The 16,952-nt window shown below is 42.4% G+C and overlaps 1 protein-coding gene and 2 pseudogenes across 1 annotated transcript in view; 2 read left to right on the forward strand and 1 right to left on the reverse strand.

The window, feature by feature from the left end:
- Positions 1–10,931: 10,931 nt before the first annotated feature.
- LOC115029058 lies at positions 10,932–11,674 on the forward strand (annotated as a pseudogene).
- On the forward strand, positions 11,608–12,691 carry LOC110291911 (annotated as a pseudogene).
- A 1,613-nt stretch (positions 12,692–14,304) lies between these two features.
- The window catches only part of Slc30a7 (solute carrier family 30 member 7), a 58,366-nt gene continuing 55,718 nt past the window's right edge, over positions 14,305–16,952 (reverse strand). Inside the window, exon 11 of the mRNA XM_021157960.1 lies at positions 14,305–15,071. Within this exon, the coding sequence (XP_021013619.1) occupies positions 15,024–15,071 (48 nt within the window). The 3' untranslated portion in view covers positions 14,305–15,023. The remainder of the gene's footprint in view (positions 15,072–16,952) is intronic.

Genomic DNA, 16,952 nt, shown 5'->3' on the forward strand with positions numbered 1-16,952 from the left:
AAAGCAAAGGTGTTTTTATGAGTGCAGACAATGAGTCTCGTCATCCAAGAACAAAAAGAAAAAAGCAAATTGGCCGAAGTACAGAGGAAGAGATATTTGTCCAACCTCAGGAAGACTAAAATTTAAAAAATTAATCAGAATTGTAATGTCATGGGGGGAGGGGGGCAAGATCAAGTCATTTTAAAAATCTCCACACTCTGGTGGACAGAAAATTACTGCATGTGTGTGTGCAAGTACATGTGTGTGCACTCGCGCATACACACGTGTGCATGTGCCAGTGCCTGTTTAGAGGTGACAGGACAGCTTCTAGAAGCAAGTTGTGGGGATTGAACTGGGATTGTTAGGTTTGGCAGCGAGCGCTTTTACCTGGTGACCCACCTCAGCAGCTCCAATATCAAACAGTTTTAAAAAGCATGTCGGTAATGAGAATGTGAGAGCGAGGGAGGTAGCACAGTAGAGCAGAGCAGAGCAGATAGAAATGACAGCTAAAATTTCCTCATTTGGTAAACATCAATACATTGATCCAATATACTCAGTGATATATACTACAAGCAAAATAACTAGGAAATTCATACCTGTCAGTTAAAACTGAGAAAAGTCAAAGTTAGTTGGAAAGCAAGCAAAAATGCTTGTAGGATTGGAGCTTACCAAATGTAATTTGAAATTAAAACTTAGGTTTGTTTGTTTCTCAGCTTGGCAAACCTGCATGTAATTTAACCTCAATATAAATGAGTTGAAAAATGAAAACTTCACCAGTACTAAGAGATGATCAGTGCTGGAGTCTACTGTCGTGGAATCCAGGATTAAGACAGAGACCGGAGAAAGGAGTGCACACTTGGTGTTTCTTTAGCAGTTGAGCTCTTTACTGGCTTTGGCTGTCTTGAAGTTTGGTCTCGATTTGCTTTTGCTCTTGCAGTGCTGGGGTAAAGGAAGTTTGATCACACAGCTTTGGCCTTGTGTGTGCTAGGCAAGGATTTTACCATGCTGTTGTACCATAGCTAGGTGTCAGTGTATCAACAGAATGATTCAGTGAAACGCCTTGATAGTAACAGTGCTGACACCAAGAGTTCTTTCTCTCTGTCCCTTTGCCCTTTGCCCTTTGCCCTAACTGTTTGAAACCAGTGATCTATTCTTCTTCAAGAGCTTTGCCTTTTTGAGAATGTCAAAAATATGAGACTGGCTTCCATAAGCGCGGTGTTCTGGATATTCATGCAGACTGTTCCAGGTATCAAGAGTGTGTCCCCTTTTTACTGGTTAGTAGAGGTCTCCGCCATGGAGAGACTGCAGTTTGTTTACCCAGTGATCATCTAAGAGATATCGGAGTTCTACAACCTACTTTTTAGTAGTCATGATAATTGTTAAAGCATTCACATCGAAGCTTTTGTGTGGTTGTTGTAGAAGAGATACCCACGAATGGGATTTCTGGCTCAGATGATAGTAATACATTTACTTCTGTAGGAAACTACCTGTTTACTGGCCTAGCAAGATACTGTTGGCGCACTAGTGACATGACCATTATAGGGATAACCAATCACTTTCGGACTGGATTTAAGGCCTGCTCCACAGGAGAAACAGATCCGGGGAGCTCAGACATTCCAGGAGTGAATCTGCCACTATTTGCTAAATAGGTACAGCATCAAAGTACATTCTAAGTGGCTATTTCTATACCCACAGGCAAGTGTAACTCTCAGGTCTCCTCAGACAAAAGCCCTTGTGTAGTGCATGGTTAATACAGAGATTCGCCACTGGCCAAAGTGTGAAGACACGTATGTGTGGAGTTCTCAGCCATACATGGGACATCTGTATTATACAACCACCCTGCCAAGGCTTAGGGAACGTAGAGAAAGAGGGAGCAAAAACATTATTCAAAGAGCCAGAGATAGGAAAGGATCAGAGAGAAACTGTCTTTTAGACATAAGCACTGGACCTCTGAGTTTGTGGCAGCTGTGGGCAACCTTCCAGCATGGACCGGAGAGAAGCAGATAAGCCCTCACCCCAGCTTAAGAGTGATCGGATAGCCTTGGCCGACCAGAGGAGGGAGACTGAGTTTATCTAGGAGTGTAGTTTCTGGTGGGTTGCCCATGCTCCAGTAGGAACAACATACCATACAAATTAGACTCTGGTTATAAAAGAGGCAAACAGAAGGCAAGCTGGGAAGGGTTGTGGTGAATATCCACAGGAGCTGAAGGTGCAGAGCGGGAGCCAAAGGTGATCAAATACATTGTATGCATTTATGCAATGCTGAAAAATTAGTATATTTTTCATTGTGAAGATCAGTCTAGTTGCATAACGGAATGCCTAGAGCATTGGATGTGTGGTCAAATGTTAAATACATGTTGAGTGTATTGAGGGTATTTACAAAAGATCCACTGAAGGAGGGAACCCTATCCTCAATATGGACAGTACCGTAAACCTGAGGTCAAGACCAAACAACAATGGGGAAAGGAGAAAGCAGAATACTCCAACACCAGCATCTTCCTCTCTTTTTCCAATCCACAAGAGGTGAGCAACCCACCCCAGCCACCAAGGATAAGGAGCTGGTTCTGCCACAGCGCCACCACACCGTGTAAGCCAAATAAAACCAGCCCCTTCGTTACATTGCAATGACGAGAGTGACTTAACACCGCCCAAATGACCTCCAAACTGGCCTTTTCTTTCTGTGTTCTCAAGTATCACAGGACAGCTCTGGAGAGACTGACTGCCTGTCTTCCTCTCCCCAAACACTGCTAGCGGAAGACTAGATGGAAGGTTGTTTATAAAGGATGTAATTTGCCACCCTCTCAGATCACAGACTGTAGTAAAATGCAACTTCAACTCAGTTCCTGTCTGCCCACTGCCTTTTGGAGACAGGTGGCACAGCGCCCCACCCTTTTGACCTTTTTAGTTTTGGGGCAAATGTTAAAAAGAGGGAGTGTGCTTCCCTTGGCTTCTTTTTGAAGCTGTTTGCTTTCTAGCTCCTCCGCTTTTCCCGTACATGATAGTAAAACCTTACTGGCACCTTACTGGCACTGCAGTGAGGCCTGTCCGTGGGAGTTTGACTGCAAGTCTTCCATATGGTGTGGATAGTCTGGAGTTTATCCCATGTGGGAAGTATACAGCCATTCTTCAAATATCTCTTGCACTGAATGCTTTATCCTCTTTCTTGATCTCTGATGAATCTGAGAATAGGAGTGACGGACATTGCTGTCCCACAGTCGCTGAGCTGTGTTCTGTTTCTGTGGTTTCGTTCTTGAAGTGGTTTTTGTGTTCTGAATGGGTAACTTTTCCTGATCTGTCTTCATGGTTATTGACTCTTGCTTCTTCTATACTGCTATTGAGTTCATTTGATATGCTTTTAAATTTTTGCTTATTGTCCTGAATTTTCATCTTTAAAAAATTTTTTTTTTGATGTGCATATGTGTGCAGCTGTATGAGTTATCTGTAGGAGATTATAGGGACAGAAAAGGATGTTGGATCTGCTAGAACTGGAGTTACAAACCACTCTGAAGCCATCCTATAGGAACCAGTATGGATCCTCTTGAAGAACAGTAGCTGTTAGCCACAGAGCAAGCTCAGCCCTAATCTCCAATTTCTTTCATTAGTCTTTATTGCAGGGTTATTTGTTATTGTGCAGTTGTGGGTTTTCAATAGTGGTTACATCAAGATCTTTATTAGCTTACTCCAAAGCTCATGTGGTTACAGCACTTGGTCAACTCACCTGGACGTTCTGAATATCATATATTAGGTCCTAAGTCTTCTAAAACTCTGGTGAAGTCAGCCTTTCTGTTCTCAGAAGCAAGCAACGTGGTGAAGGGCAGGGTGTGAGTGCTTGTCTGTCCCGTCTGTACACTGGTCAAAGACCGCAGGTCTGGCCCCGTGTAGTTTGTTCTACTTAGACTAGAACTTGGGGAGTTGGATAGGGCTTTTATAGTTTGCTAAGTAGGATCAACATCAAAGCATTAATGAGTTGAAGGTGATCCTTGGGGTTCATAAATTACTCACATGGTTCTTCTGGGCTCTGTGCCCCTCAGTCTCCCCCTACCCCACGGTACCCGGGGCTCCCTTTCCCCATCCCCAGCCAGGAGCCCGGCAGTCTCACTATTCTTCAGTTCATCATTTCCCGAGTGGGACTGCACCCTCACCTGTGCAGCAGAGACATTTCCCGAGTGGGACTGCACCCTCACCTGTGCAGCAGAGACATTTCCCGAGTGGGACTGCGCCCTCACCTGTGCAGCAGAGACAGAGATTAGTTGTCTTTTTGAAGCCATAGCTTTTCCAATAAAATCTAAAATCTGCTCTTTCCAGGAGTTGACGCTTCTGTTGGTTTCCGTAGCTTCTGGCTATCAACCACCACAGTGCTGTGTCCGACAAGTCTCAAGCTAACGGATGTGTTAACTTAGCCTTCTGGAGTCTTCCTAAGCCAATGTGACCTTTATACTAATTACTCGTCAGGGGAAGTAACATGACGTAGAGAATTCTTCCTGTAAAGTCGAACATGGTGAGCTAGCTCACTGCCTAGGGTGAGGACGTGAGGCTATCACATTGTCCCTATTTTACTTAAAAATTTAGATGATCACATTTATAAAAGTTAAAAAAAAATGGCAAAGTTGTAATTATAATTGCCATGAAACTGTATCTATGCTTACAGAGAAATATGATTCTATTTATAAAATGTTACACTTTAAAATATAATATCCCTTGCCAAATTTAGGAAATGTCATTTGGAATGCTTTTAGCTTTGTATTGTCTTATTTTTAATCTTTAAAAAAATCTTTTTTGATGTGTATATGTGTGCAACTGTGTGTTATCTGTAGACCACAGGGACAGAAAAGGATGTTTGATCGGCTGGTTTTAAGTTTAGCAATAGCTGGCTTATAAACAAAAGAAGGTTCATCTTAGTAATTTATTCAATACTACTTTCAAAGATTTAAATTTCCCATTAAAACATTTTTTCGTGTTGGGTGTATGTATGTATGTATGCATGCATGTATGTATATAAAGTATATGCTTACATGTGGAAGCCAGAGGACACTGGGTCCTTTGACCCAATTATCCAATTATTCCTTTGAGACAGTCTCTCACTGAACTTGGAGCTAGTTTGGTGTTTAATGAACCCCAGCGACCCTCGTCTGTGCTGGCATTCTAGCCACCAGTGGGCCACGCCCAGGTTTTTACGTGGATCCTGGGATCTGAACTCATGACAGTGTGCTTGTCCAGCAAACCTTTTATCCACCAAGCTATCTCTCCAGCTTGGTTTTTCTTTTTCTTTTTTATCCATAGATTTTGGCTTCCTACCGTGCTGGGCTGTATCCTTCTAGTGGTATGGATTCATCAAGTTCCTAGATATACTTGTCTATTTAAATGTCGGTGACACAAGCAAGCATGAATTTCACGGTAGACTTATACTTATTTTAATGTGTATGGTTGTTGTCTTGTACACACGTCTGTGTACCACATGCATGCAGTACCCATGGTGGCCAGAAGAGGTCACCAGCTTCACCGAGACTGAAGTTACACGTGGTTGTGAGCTGGGTGTGGGGAACTGAGCATTGATCCTTTGGAAGAGGATCACTGGTAGATTTTTTTTTTTTTTTTTAAAGCTTGGAGATAGGGCCAGTTGAACTGACAGTGTTCAAAAGAACCATCAAAAATGTTGACTATTTTTTTGCTTGTCCATCGTCATTGTTTCTCCAGTCTAGGTGAAAAGCGTGTTTATTGCTACCCTGTGAGAAGTACAACAAGATTACACAACACAAACATTTAAGTTTCCATGGGGGTTGGAGAAGTAGCTCAGGGTTAAGAGCATTGGCTGCCCTACTCTTCTAAAGGGTCTGAGGTGAAATCCCAGGGCCTACATTGGCTTACAACTACCTATAAAGGGGTTCAGTGCCCCCTTCTGGTGTATAGGCAAAGCACTTGTATATATAAACAAACCCTTAGCTGGACCTGGTACATTCAGCAGGCAGAGACAAAGGCAGAGAGGCAGGTGGATCCCTATGAGGCCAGCCTGGTCTACATAGTGAATTCCAGGACAGCCACCTGTTTAAAAAAAAAAAAAAAATCAAAAAAATCCTAGAGTTCATAGGAAGTTGTGTTGTGGCAGCACTATATACCAAGGATTTATACACCCCCTACCAATCAAACCAAGAATGTAGGTTCAGAGTTTAAAACAAGAAAGTAATAATGATTATTTCCAGATTAGACTAAAAAAACTTAGACGTGGGCAGTGAGAAAAAGAACCAACGTTCTGAGCTAGAGAATGCAATTGCTCGGGGAAGCTCACCTTGGCAGCCAAGGTAACACAGGCAGGCTTCTGGGGAAGGAAGCAGACTCCTTTAAAAAGCAAGATTGCTATAGCACTGAACTGTAGTAAATGACTTGTGTCAACCCATGTGAGAGACGAAAAGGTTGTAGCAACTTGACAGGCCACTGTGGCCTTGGACTCAGAGGCTGATTCTAGGAAACAGACAGGCAGACCTTCCCTGACCTAGCCAGTCACCGTGCAGCGAACGGCAGAGCCAGCGAGGCGAGCAGGAGGGCTGTAGAGCAAGCGGAAGACCAGCCCAGCAGATTGCTCATGGTCCCAGCCTGCCCAGGGCCAGGTCTTTCTCTGGTGGTGGAAGGGGCTGAAGCAGACATGGCAAAGCTAAGCATGGTCCAGGTCGGAAAATGAGCAATACTCAAAGGCGATCCTGTTTTTAGTCAAGTCCAGGAAGCCAGTAATATTCCTGGGAAGGAAAAGGTGATTTCAGAAGATTGGAAAGGAAGGGTCCGGACTTGGTGCTGGGAGGCTAAGGAAGGGGGTAGTGGTGTTTCAATTTCAAGGATTCTATAAGGAATTCTGCATTAAACAGTCACTCCAGAGCAATTTGGATGGGAGGATTTTATTTCTGTTCTGACTTTGTATGTTGGCAAAACATGTACAAAACTGACCAAACAGAAGTGAAACCAGAGTACTGGGAGCTGTGCAATCTCAGACAGAATAAGCACATATCCACTCTGAAAATGCGGGGAGGCAGCCGAGGCTGTAGCTACAGGACGGGCAAGACTGACAATTGAGGCTGTCCTGATAGGATTCCCTTTGACAAGATGGCATGAGAGTTTTCTGGAAGAGAATTTTTTCATCTTAAAAATTATTTATTTACATTGGACTGGCCTCAAACTCACAGGTGCCCACCTGCCTATACCTCCTTGGCATTGAGATTAAAGATGTAGACCATCACACTTGGAAGGGTCATGTATACTGGTGTCATATGCAGGGTCAGCTTCATGTCACATAGGTCATCCATAGAGAGTGGGATAAGCACAATTCAACGCTAGTGGGAATCTCAAAAAGGAACACACCCTAAATGGATTTGAACTAAAGGAAGAGGCTCTGGGCAATGGAAAGACACCTTAGCATCTCTCCTCTGAGAATTCTGTAAGTGTTCTTTTTGGTCCATTCAACTCAAGAATCATGACTCAGGAAGACTTTTACACAGAGATTTAATTGAAAACAAAATTTCAATACAGCTGTTTATGATCATTTTAAAATACACTGCGGTTAAACAAAATACATATGTCAATGTGTGCAAGTAGAAAAGGTGAAAGCTACATTGTGGGTTTACTGTAGTGCATGTGGGCAAGTCATAACTGTTCATGGCAGCATTTTCAAACCATCCAAGTTTTATATGTGACATTCCCAACCTAGCCTTGTAATGTAAACATTTTTAGAACTGTTTTGAGGCATCATCTTCATCAAGGAACCAACCCCAGTCCAGAATTGGCCATATGTTTTTCAACCATTACAGGCAGGGAAGTGAAGTGCTGAGCGGGTGGGTTCAGGAAGATGAGATTGGGGACATTTTCAGTCACATTGTTTCCACATTAGGGGAGAAAATATAGACAACATATTTGAAGGGAAACAAGACAAGGAAAGTTAAGTGTATTTGAGGGACATTTAGATCACGTAATACCCATGTGTTTTCATTAGAAGCACCTTCAAGAAATACCTCTGAAAGAGTTCTGAATGACAAAATATCCAGGGAGAGTTGACAGTCCTTAAAGAAACAGCAATATGGCAATTCTCCACCCAAACAATCCGCAGCATGGCTGTACACAGTCCAGAGGGTCACAGTACACAGGCTCGGTTGTGCCAAATCCCAACAACGTGGACAGTGGAGAGCAGACTGAGTAACTCAGTACCTCGGGGGAAAGGACAAAGTCAACAGAAGACCGGTCTGTACAGAAATACCAGAACTGCCAAGTATGCTTTCTGCAGTGAGCTCCGGCTTCAGTTTGTGTCTGCTACTCTCTGCTAAGAGTTCCTGGTAACTATTTCATGAGAATCTTAACATACCCCAAGGAGTGGGGGTATAAAAGCATATGTAACCATTGTTTTAGTTTTTCATGCTTTCCAACATCATAATCAGAATTACAAATTCATGTTCAAAGCTGTGGGAAGGCACAGGCTTCTATTTATGAAGTAGATTTCTTCTATTGACAAGGTTTAAGTAAAACACAGTGTTGTAAATCAGATACTACTTAAAGCTGAACATGGATCTGTGCGTCTTGGCAGGTGATGCCCCCCCCCCCACGATGGTCTTGAGGGCAGGCACTCTGTTCTTCACGCTGGCGCAGTCAGTCAGTGAGCAACTCTACCATGACTTCCAGTGAAAGTTTCCCCTAACTGCCTTTTAGAGGGATGGAAGGAGCACTAGTGCCATTTCCCCCAGCATGGGCTTGGATCCGTGACCAAGTTACAAAGCAAACATCGTACAGCACAGGAGGAAACAGTTTGGGGGCAGTTTGTCAGTATCCCCATAGCAATGGCATCACTAGTATCCACTGACTTTCCAGAAGCCTAACCAGATCAGCCACAGCTTCTTGGATCTTCAAAGTGTTGCTGACGGGCTTTTAAAAACAGTCACTAGAAAAGACTGCATTGCTACTGTACCACAGGCTTTCCCCAGATAAGGATTCCTTCTCCGTGCTATGAGGATCACAAACTAGATTTTAAGATGCTGTCAATCATAAAACCATGCAAAATTCTCTTTATAAAAATGTGAGTGAGAAGCTGAGCAAAGCCACTTAAGTACCTGGATATATCAATACTTAGCACAGGAGACCTACCTTGTTTTCTGTGTTATCTGCAGTTAGGAAATGGCTAAATATAAACCAAAGATGAGTGCATCGCTGAAGCCCCACCTATTTGACATTTCAATGGAACTGCTACACCTCTCTGTTACATTTCTGCGAACACTCCTGATAGGCAGTCTTTCACTTTGTCTTGATTCTAAGTTAGATTTGAATCACTAAGGTGGCCTCTGGAAATCACTTCCTAAGAATGCTTCATGGAACTGAATGTTCTTCAGAGAATAAAAGAATTCTACTGCACCCCTGCTAGGATTCTTATGAATTGGAAAATAACGTGTTTCAACAATGGTGACTTTTTGTAGAAAGAAAAAGAAAAGCTTAACTTGGCCAAGGTAATGCATTTACAGAGTCAAAGGCACCTAATGTTTGCAGTTCTGATTACAACTTCAAAAATATACCTGACTGAAATAAAAGACGTGCTCCATACATCTACTGTCTCATTTTCCACAGCTCTGAAAAGTTTTAAAGTAAAAACACTGTCCAGTGACTGAAAAAGTATGTCACGCAGGGCTGAAATGGCATGACTGGTGAACCAGCCTGATATCCAAAAGGAACCAGTTTATAACATCTAAGCAAAATTAGGAAAGGAAGCCAGCATTAAATGGACTGAGCGTGGGCAATTAATAAAAATTTACTCCCAACTACAAAGTATCTAGAGAACATATTTTTCTTTTTTCAAGTCAAGAACACTGGTTTTGGAAGAAAAAAATTACTATAATTTATTCCACAACAAATACTTTGGAAATAATCCAAATTTAATTATACACGAGAAATGAGACAACATTGCATATCTAAAGTGCCTTAATGAACCAAAACTAGAGGTCAGAGTTCTTTATTTACAAGCCACATTTAGTCACATTTACAGAATGGCAATGTCACACGAGAGCAGCACAGTACAGTGTAAAGAACTCTCGACTGGATGATCACATTTGAGCCTCGGCTTTGCTGCCGCCACTGATCCCTGGAATTTTACGGTCTCTCACCTGACACTGAGAGGTGGAAGCACAGCGCTCCCAGCAGCCTTTGCTCAGGTGTGAAGTTCTATCTTAAACAATGTGGTACTCTCAAATCCCAGCATCCTACCCCAGGTTGGTTCCCATGTTACCATCGTAGAATCATGACAGTTCTCACCAGCTACACTGGGGGTTAGCGATGCGGCTGCTCTATAGAGGCACAGGGACATGACAGTATTTTGGTTCCTGGTACATATTTGTAGGTTCTTAAGTACCTAGATAAGGAGAAATCAAAATGATATCTGTGGCCATGTTCTTATGCCACCACTGCAGAAGAGGGTGGTGACAGAAAGGGAAAAGTAGCCTATACATGCTAGATACTGTCCTCCAGAAAGACAGACAGACAGGCTTCAAAAGGAGGAAGCTGGACTTAGGTCAAGTTGTTCATCAAGTAGTACAATGGATTTTTAAAAATATACCGAGCTGGGGATGCTTAGCTGGTAAGGTAAACTTTTGCGGAACAATGTAGGCTTGTTATTCAGAGGAAAAAAAAACTTTGGTTATTCATAGACTGGCAACTGTACACTCAAATTGGCTTTTTGTTTGGTAACAATATTAGCCTAATGTTAGGAGTATTTGAAATTTATTTTATTACCATAATCAGATGGTTTTTCTTAGTAAAACCACCTGCTAGTAATACATCTGTATGGAGAATACTAAAAGACAAGCTTTTCTTTTCTGTGAAAAGTGTTTCTGTTGACATTTAAAAAAAAAAAACAAAAACATACAGCCCCTCCTGGGTGGTGGCGGAGCTGGTAACCAAGGTAGAAAACACCCAGGCTGAAGCTTTCATGACTCCTAGGGATGGCGGCAGCTGCAGCAGGACCTGCATCATCCCAGCAGCTTTTCCAGAGCTTCTCAGATGCTCTGCTCGACGGGGACCCCTAGGCAGCGTTAGAGGAGCTGAGTAAGGCTTTGGAACAGAATCCCGATGACGCACAGTGTAACTGTCAGCGAGCTTATTGTCATATTCTTCTTGGGAAATACCGTGATGGCATTGCCGATGTAAAGAAGTCTCTTGAACTCAATCCAAATAATTTCACTGCTATCCTGAGGAAAGGGATATGTGAATACCATGACAAAGACTACGCTTCTGCCTTAGACACATGTGCAGAAGGACAGAAATTAGATAGTACAGGTACAAATCTGGACATCTGGATTAAAAGATGCCAAGAGATTCAGAATGGATCAGAATCTGAAGTGTCTGCATCTCAGAGGACCCAGTCAATAACCAAGTATGACCGAAGAATTGCAAGCAATCATTACACTTATGATCGAGAATGTTCGGAAGGATGATGTGCGTGTGGGATTTTCAGGAAGAAAGTTGTCTGCTTGGGTGAAAATTCCTTCTGGAGAAGACTCCAGAAGGAATTTTGAAAGTGAGGTGGCTTCACCCTATAATAGCAGAACAGAGTACATTTAAAGTATTTCTTCCAACCAAGCTTGGCGACCCGGCTCTATTCCTGTTGTTACTGTGGAACATGTTCCTGGTGCTGATATTTTCAATAGTTATGCTGGCCTAGCCCGTGTGGAAGAGCCTAATGACATGATTACTGAGAGCTCATTGGATGTTGCTAAAGAAGAAATCACAGACGATGGCCATGACGACATCACCCTTACAGTTGAGAATTCTTGTCATAATGGAGATGAAACAATTGAGACCATTGAGGCTGCCAAAGCACTCCTCAATATAGATTCTCCCAGCCCTCCTGTACTGGATGAAAAGCGAATCAATAATAATATAGCTAGCTCCTCTGAAGAAGACATCGTTGCCCCAATCACCCATGTGTCCATCACATTAGATGGGATTCCTGAGGTGATGGAAACTTAGCAAGTGCAAGAGACAAATGCAGACTCCCCAGGAGCCTCCTCCCGAGCAGCCTAAAAGAAAGAAAGGAAGAAAAACAAAACCACCTCGGCCAGATTCCCCAGTGACTGCACCAAATATATCTGTGAAAAAGAAAAATAAAGATGGGAAGGGAAACAATTTACCTTTGGGAGTTTTTAACTGGCTCTGCTTCAAGACACGGCTACCTGTCCTAATTACATCAAATGGACGCAGCAAGAAAAGGGCATTTTTAAGCTGGTCGATACTATAGCCGTGTCTAGATTGTGGGGGAAGCACAAAAACAAACCTGACGTGAACTACAAGACCATGGGGAGAGTACTCAGGTACTATTACCAAAGAGGTATTCTCGCAAAAGTGAAAGGTCAGCGCTTGGTGTATCAGTTTAAAGAGATGCCAAACGATCTTATATATGCCAACAACCACATTAACTTGGAATCAAGCAAACCGATTAAGAGTATCTTCAAGCCCAGGAATTAAAAGGAGGGGCCGCTACAATTCTAAAGCCGGGGAATTCTAAAGCTGCAAAACCCAAAGATCCGGTGGAAGTTGGACAGCCTTCAGAAGTTCTGAGGACAGTGAAGCCCTCACAGGCTCCCTATCCTACCCAGCTCTTCCGGACTGCTCGAGCTGTCCCAGAAGAGGCAACCACAGCCAGCACCATGCAGGAGGAAGCAGCAAATTCTTCAGTTCCAAGTATTAGGTGAGGAACAGTAACCAGGGCGCATGGCCATGGGAGGGCATCGCTGCTAGTGGGGCAGGATGCAGAAGGCAGAGTGTTTGGTCAACATTGTTTCAGGAGCAAAATTATATCAGTTTTCTAAAAAAAAAAAAATACATACAGGTATGCCTACATTTAATTAAGCAAAAAATGTTAAAGCCAACCGGATAAATGGCAAGCTCTTGGAACAAAGTGCAAAATCAGTTTCACATCAGACGTATTCTATGCCTCATCAAAGGGACCAGCAACGCTCATGGGTTTGTGCACTGAGCGCCTCATTAAACAGAATGATACATTTTGACAAAAACTTCACTTAGAACTAAGAGCCCAGTGGAAAGCAGATTTGGTAAATTTCAGGCACAGCATACAACACCACACATACAACGCCAACAATTGCCAGGATTGGCTTGTGACACGTCCCTCACATCTGGAGTCTCTGCCTTCATCTAGACCTTCATCTTCAGCAGTATGCCCCAAGCCACAGACTATTGTGGGGTATATAGAACAGAAATGAAAACGGAGGACAGCATCAGGACCATTCCATTTGCACTTGCCCTCCTGAAAGACTACAGCACTTGTTTCAGTCAAACACAATCTACTGCAGGGAATCTTAGTGTTAGAACTGCCTGCCAGAAAGCAAATAGGCTTTGAAATTACTGCTTGATTTACAAAAAAGGGCACAACGGACATTGTGTGGCATTCTACCGCCGCTTAGCGCGGTATAGCTCTGCTAATGCATAAATTGTGGGTCAGAAACAGCAGGAAGGTACTTGAAAACTCAGTCACATATCAACAGTAACTTCTGCCACCTTCCTGATAGAGTGCCTGTCACTGATCTACACTCTTAATATTTTTGCATGGCAAGGTTTTTAAATTTTTGCTAACAAAATCAATTTACTTAAACTAAAGTAAATATTTATTGTGATAAGTGAAGTACAATATGAAAATGTTCACCCAAATTGCTTATCCTCAGAAAACACCAAGAATACTTGAGTGTTAAACACCTGTCATCTCAAATTTATTTGTAATTTATGCCAGGGTCTCTGTGTGTAGCCCTGGCTGTGCTGGAACTTACTATGTAGATGAGGGTAGCCTTGAACTCACAGAGATCGCCTGACTCTGCCTCCTGAGTCAAAAGTGGATCACCACTTTTGCTGGAGTTAAAAGTGTGGCTCACCATGCCAGTCACAATTACACTTCTCATATACCCAGGACCCTGGAAAATCAACCATTGTAAGACGCCGTGTGAGGATTTTTTTTTTTTTTTTNTCACCAAATTGCTTTCTAGTAAGAATAGTTCATCCTCAATCAAATGCTGTCCTAGACTTCCTGGAAGTAATTTGTATTTGTGCAAACAAAACCAGAGAGCCACACTGTGCTAGGTGGCCCTGGAGGATATGAAGACATAAGATGGCCCTGGCACCACTCTTTCTGCCACCCAGGTGCTCTTTCTTGTCTTTAACAGAATCTAAACAGGCAAGGAGAACTACTGGAAAATTTACCATAGACAGGTGAAGGTTTTCATAGAAATCTGTGATGTAGCAGATGGTTTACGTCTAAATAAGTTCTTCTAATGTATTTGCATTTTTGAAAATAGGCTACAAAGTAACTTAATGTGATAAATGGATTTTTTTATAAAGCAAAATAAATCTATGTTGGAAATACACAAAGACAATTATGTATGTTGCTAGCAAGTCATATTTTCTACAAATTACAGAATACCCATTTTTAAAAAAACATACACATGACCTTTGATGGTACATTTCTATGCTGGCAAATATATTTCTGATACAAAGGCACTTTGAAAACCCAATATGGTTTGGTTCGTAAGTTTGCAAGGTACAAACAATTTTTACAAACGTATGATTACACTGAAGAACGTCAACAACTGTGACATTACATAGAAAACAGACTTCTTTTTGTAAAAACAACACTGGTTTTATGGGAATAAAAGCAGTGGTTTCCAGCAGCTTTAGTGAAGACATTCAGAAGGTTGAAGGTCCCCAGTCTGAATTTCTCACTGGCTGGGTGGGATAATAAGGATGGGGTGAGTGTGATCAGCAAGAAGCCTCAAAAAGATAACCCAATACCCTAGAACGAACCCAGAACCCTCAGCAGTCAGAATGGCTTGAAGGGAAAGCACACAGGCAGCAGTCTGGGCAGGATCCGGCTGTGACCCTGCGCTCCAGCACGCGGCTGACTCTACCTGCGTCCTTGGTGCTTCTGAGTTGTAGTGGTCGTGTCTCTGTTTCAGAGCACTGGGTAGTACAATGCTTTGGACTGCACAGTACTGGGAAAGTTTGGTCCTCAATCAGTTTCCTTCCTTTGACTACATTGCCGCAAAGTCAATCTGTACATAAAGCTGTCTCACTCCAGCCTGGAAAGTTAGAAAGAAAAATTACAACATCAAACCTGAAAACCTGAAACAGATGAACATTCTAGAAAAGTGGTAGGAAAGCAAACAACACCTCATTTGTCTTTACAAATGGAAATATTTTTGTCTTTTGCTTCTAAGAAACTATCCATTTTCATTGTAAGTCGTCAAACTACTACAGGAAACTAAAATCTGTGTCATTAGCCACATGCCCTGCGCATGCACCCTTAGATGGGGTTATTTATGTGCTGCCCTTGTTAGAGGACACGACAGTGCTGGATTAGGCAGCCACCCATTCAAACCTCCGAAATAATTATACAAGCCCAGAACTTGACCACTTTACGTGTGTCTCCATCATTTTGAACCTACCCTAGCCACAGTCAGCTCCTTTCTAGATTTTGTCAATGCCCCTTGCCTGGCTTTCACATTTCTGGTTATTCTTAGTATAGCTAGAATAGTAAGTACCCTGGGTGCTCCTCACTGTTTACCAGTTGATCTTGCTTAGTCCTCCATGGCACCATGATGCCACGGAATGTAGCTCCTGCCCTCCAGTGTGCTCAGTGTTGCTCCCCACCCTTTATTTATTCCCTCAGCTATGCTACCCTCCTGTGAGCGCCTTATGGTGGCCACAGGACATTCCTGTCACACTGCATCCAGATATCAGGGCCGAGGACAGCCATTATACAATTCATTCACATCTTAATCCGACAATACTTATTTTTGCATTTACTGTTTTCCAAGCAATAGTCTCTCACCTAAGAATACAAAAGACAGGGAAGAAGATATTTTAGGAAACTGCCTTGTTTTCAGAGTTCATATTCTATCAGGGGCCTGGAGAGGAAGAGGTAATGAAGAAGAGAATGTCGGATGGTGAGAGCATAGAGGAAACACAGGCATACTGCTTAAGAGGAGGCAGATTTCACAGACACCCCAGCCTTCTCCTCTGTCACTCTTATCCAAACACCTGCACACTGTCAAGTCAGCGTATGAGCGCTACACTCTGGAAGCACCTACACTGTCCCTTCACATCATAAAGATTTACTGATTCAATGTGATTATAATTTATGTTCTTCTCCTATAATGTAATCTCTCCAAGAGAAATATATTTGCCTTCTTTTACATTCCAGATGCCCAGAACCTTCAGTAATATCTGACACACAGCACGTGGTCAATAGATATTACTGAATGAACTAAAATCCTAATAATTTCTTTCTTTCAACCAAAAACTACTTTTAACTAGAAATGAGAGGGGGAGAGAAAAAAACAAACAAGATTGCTCTTGCCAATACTTTACAAGGAGAAACGCTCAGTGGCGGACAAGAGGTTTCAATATGACCGTATGATAGCAGTTGTTGGGCTCCTCAAAACACCCATTTCTATTATGGATTATTTTTTCTGGAACTCAGGGGGCAGGGTTCTGTGCATTACTGATGGATGCATGAGATAGTTTTAGGATTTAGCTAGCTTTAGGACCCGAGACAGCCTAGGTTGTCAGGACAAAAAAAAAAAAAACCAAAAACCAAAAACCAAAAACCAAAAAACAAACCAGCCTTTTGCCTCTCCCCCAATAGCCTTCCTACAGCAAGCCACAACATTTGTTACTTAACTTGCAGAAACCTGAACTGGTTACTACTTTGGCTGACAGACTCTGGAGAAGAACATAGCATTTATTTGCTCTTTTCCTATACATTAAAACCAAAGCTGAGGTTTCCTCACTGTGAAGCAATGTTGATTAACTCAGCCATATCAATTTGCAGGAGTTTTGTATGTATTATCTAATACTTAACAAGAGTAGGCACTGTTGTCGAGATCCTGTGTGAATGTATGAGAAAAAAAATTCACACCCTACAAAGGCTGCTACTATAAATTATTCTGATTTATTAC

This window comes from Mus caroli, chromosome 3 (assembly GCF_900094665.2).
Source record: "Mus caroli chromosome 3, CAROLI_EIJ_v1.1, whole genome shotgun sequence".
NCBI lineage: Eukaryota > Metazoa > Chordata > Mammalia > Rodentia > Muridae > Mus > Mus caroli.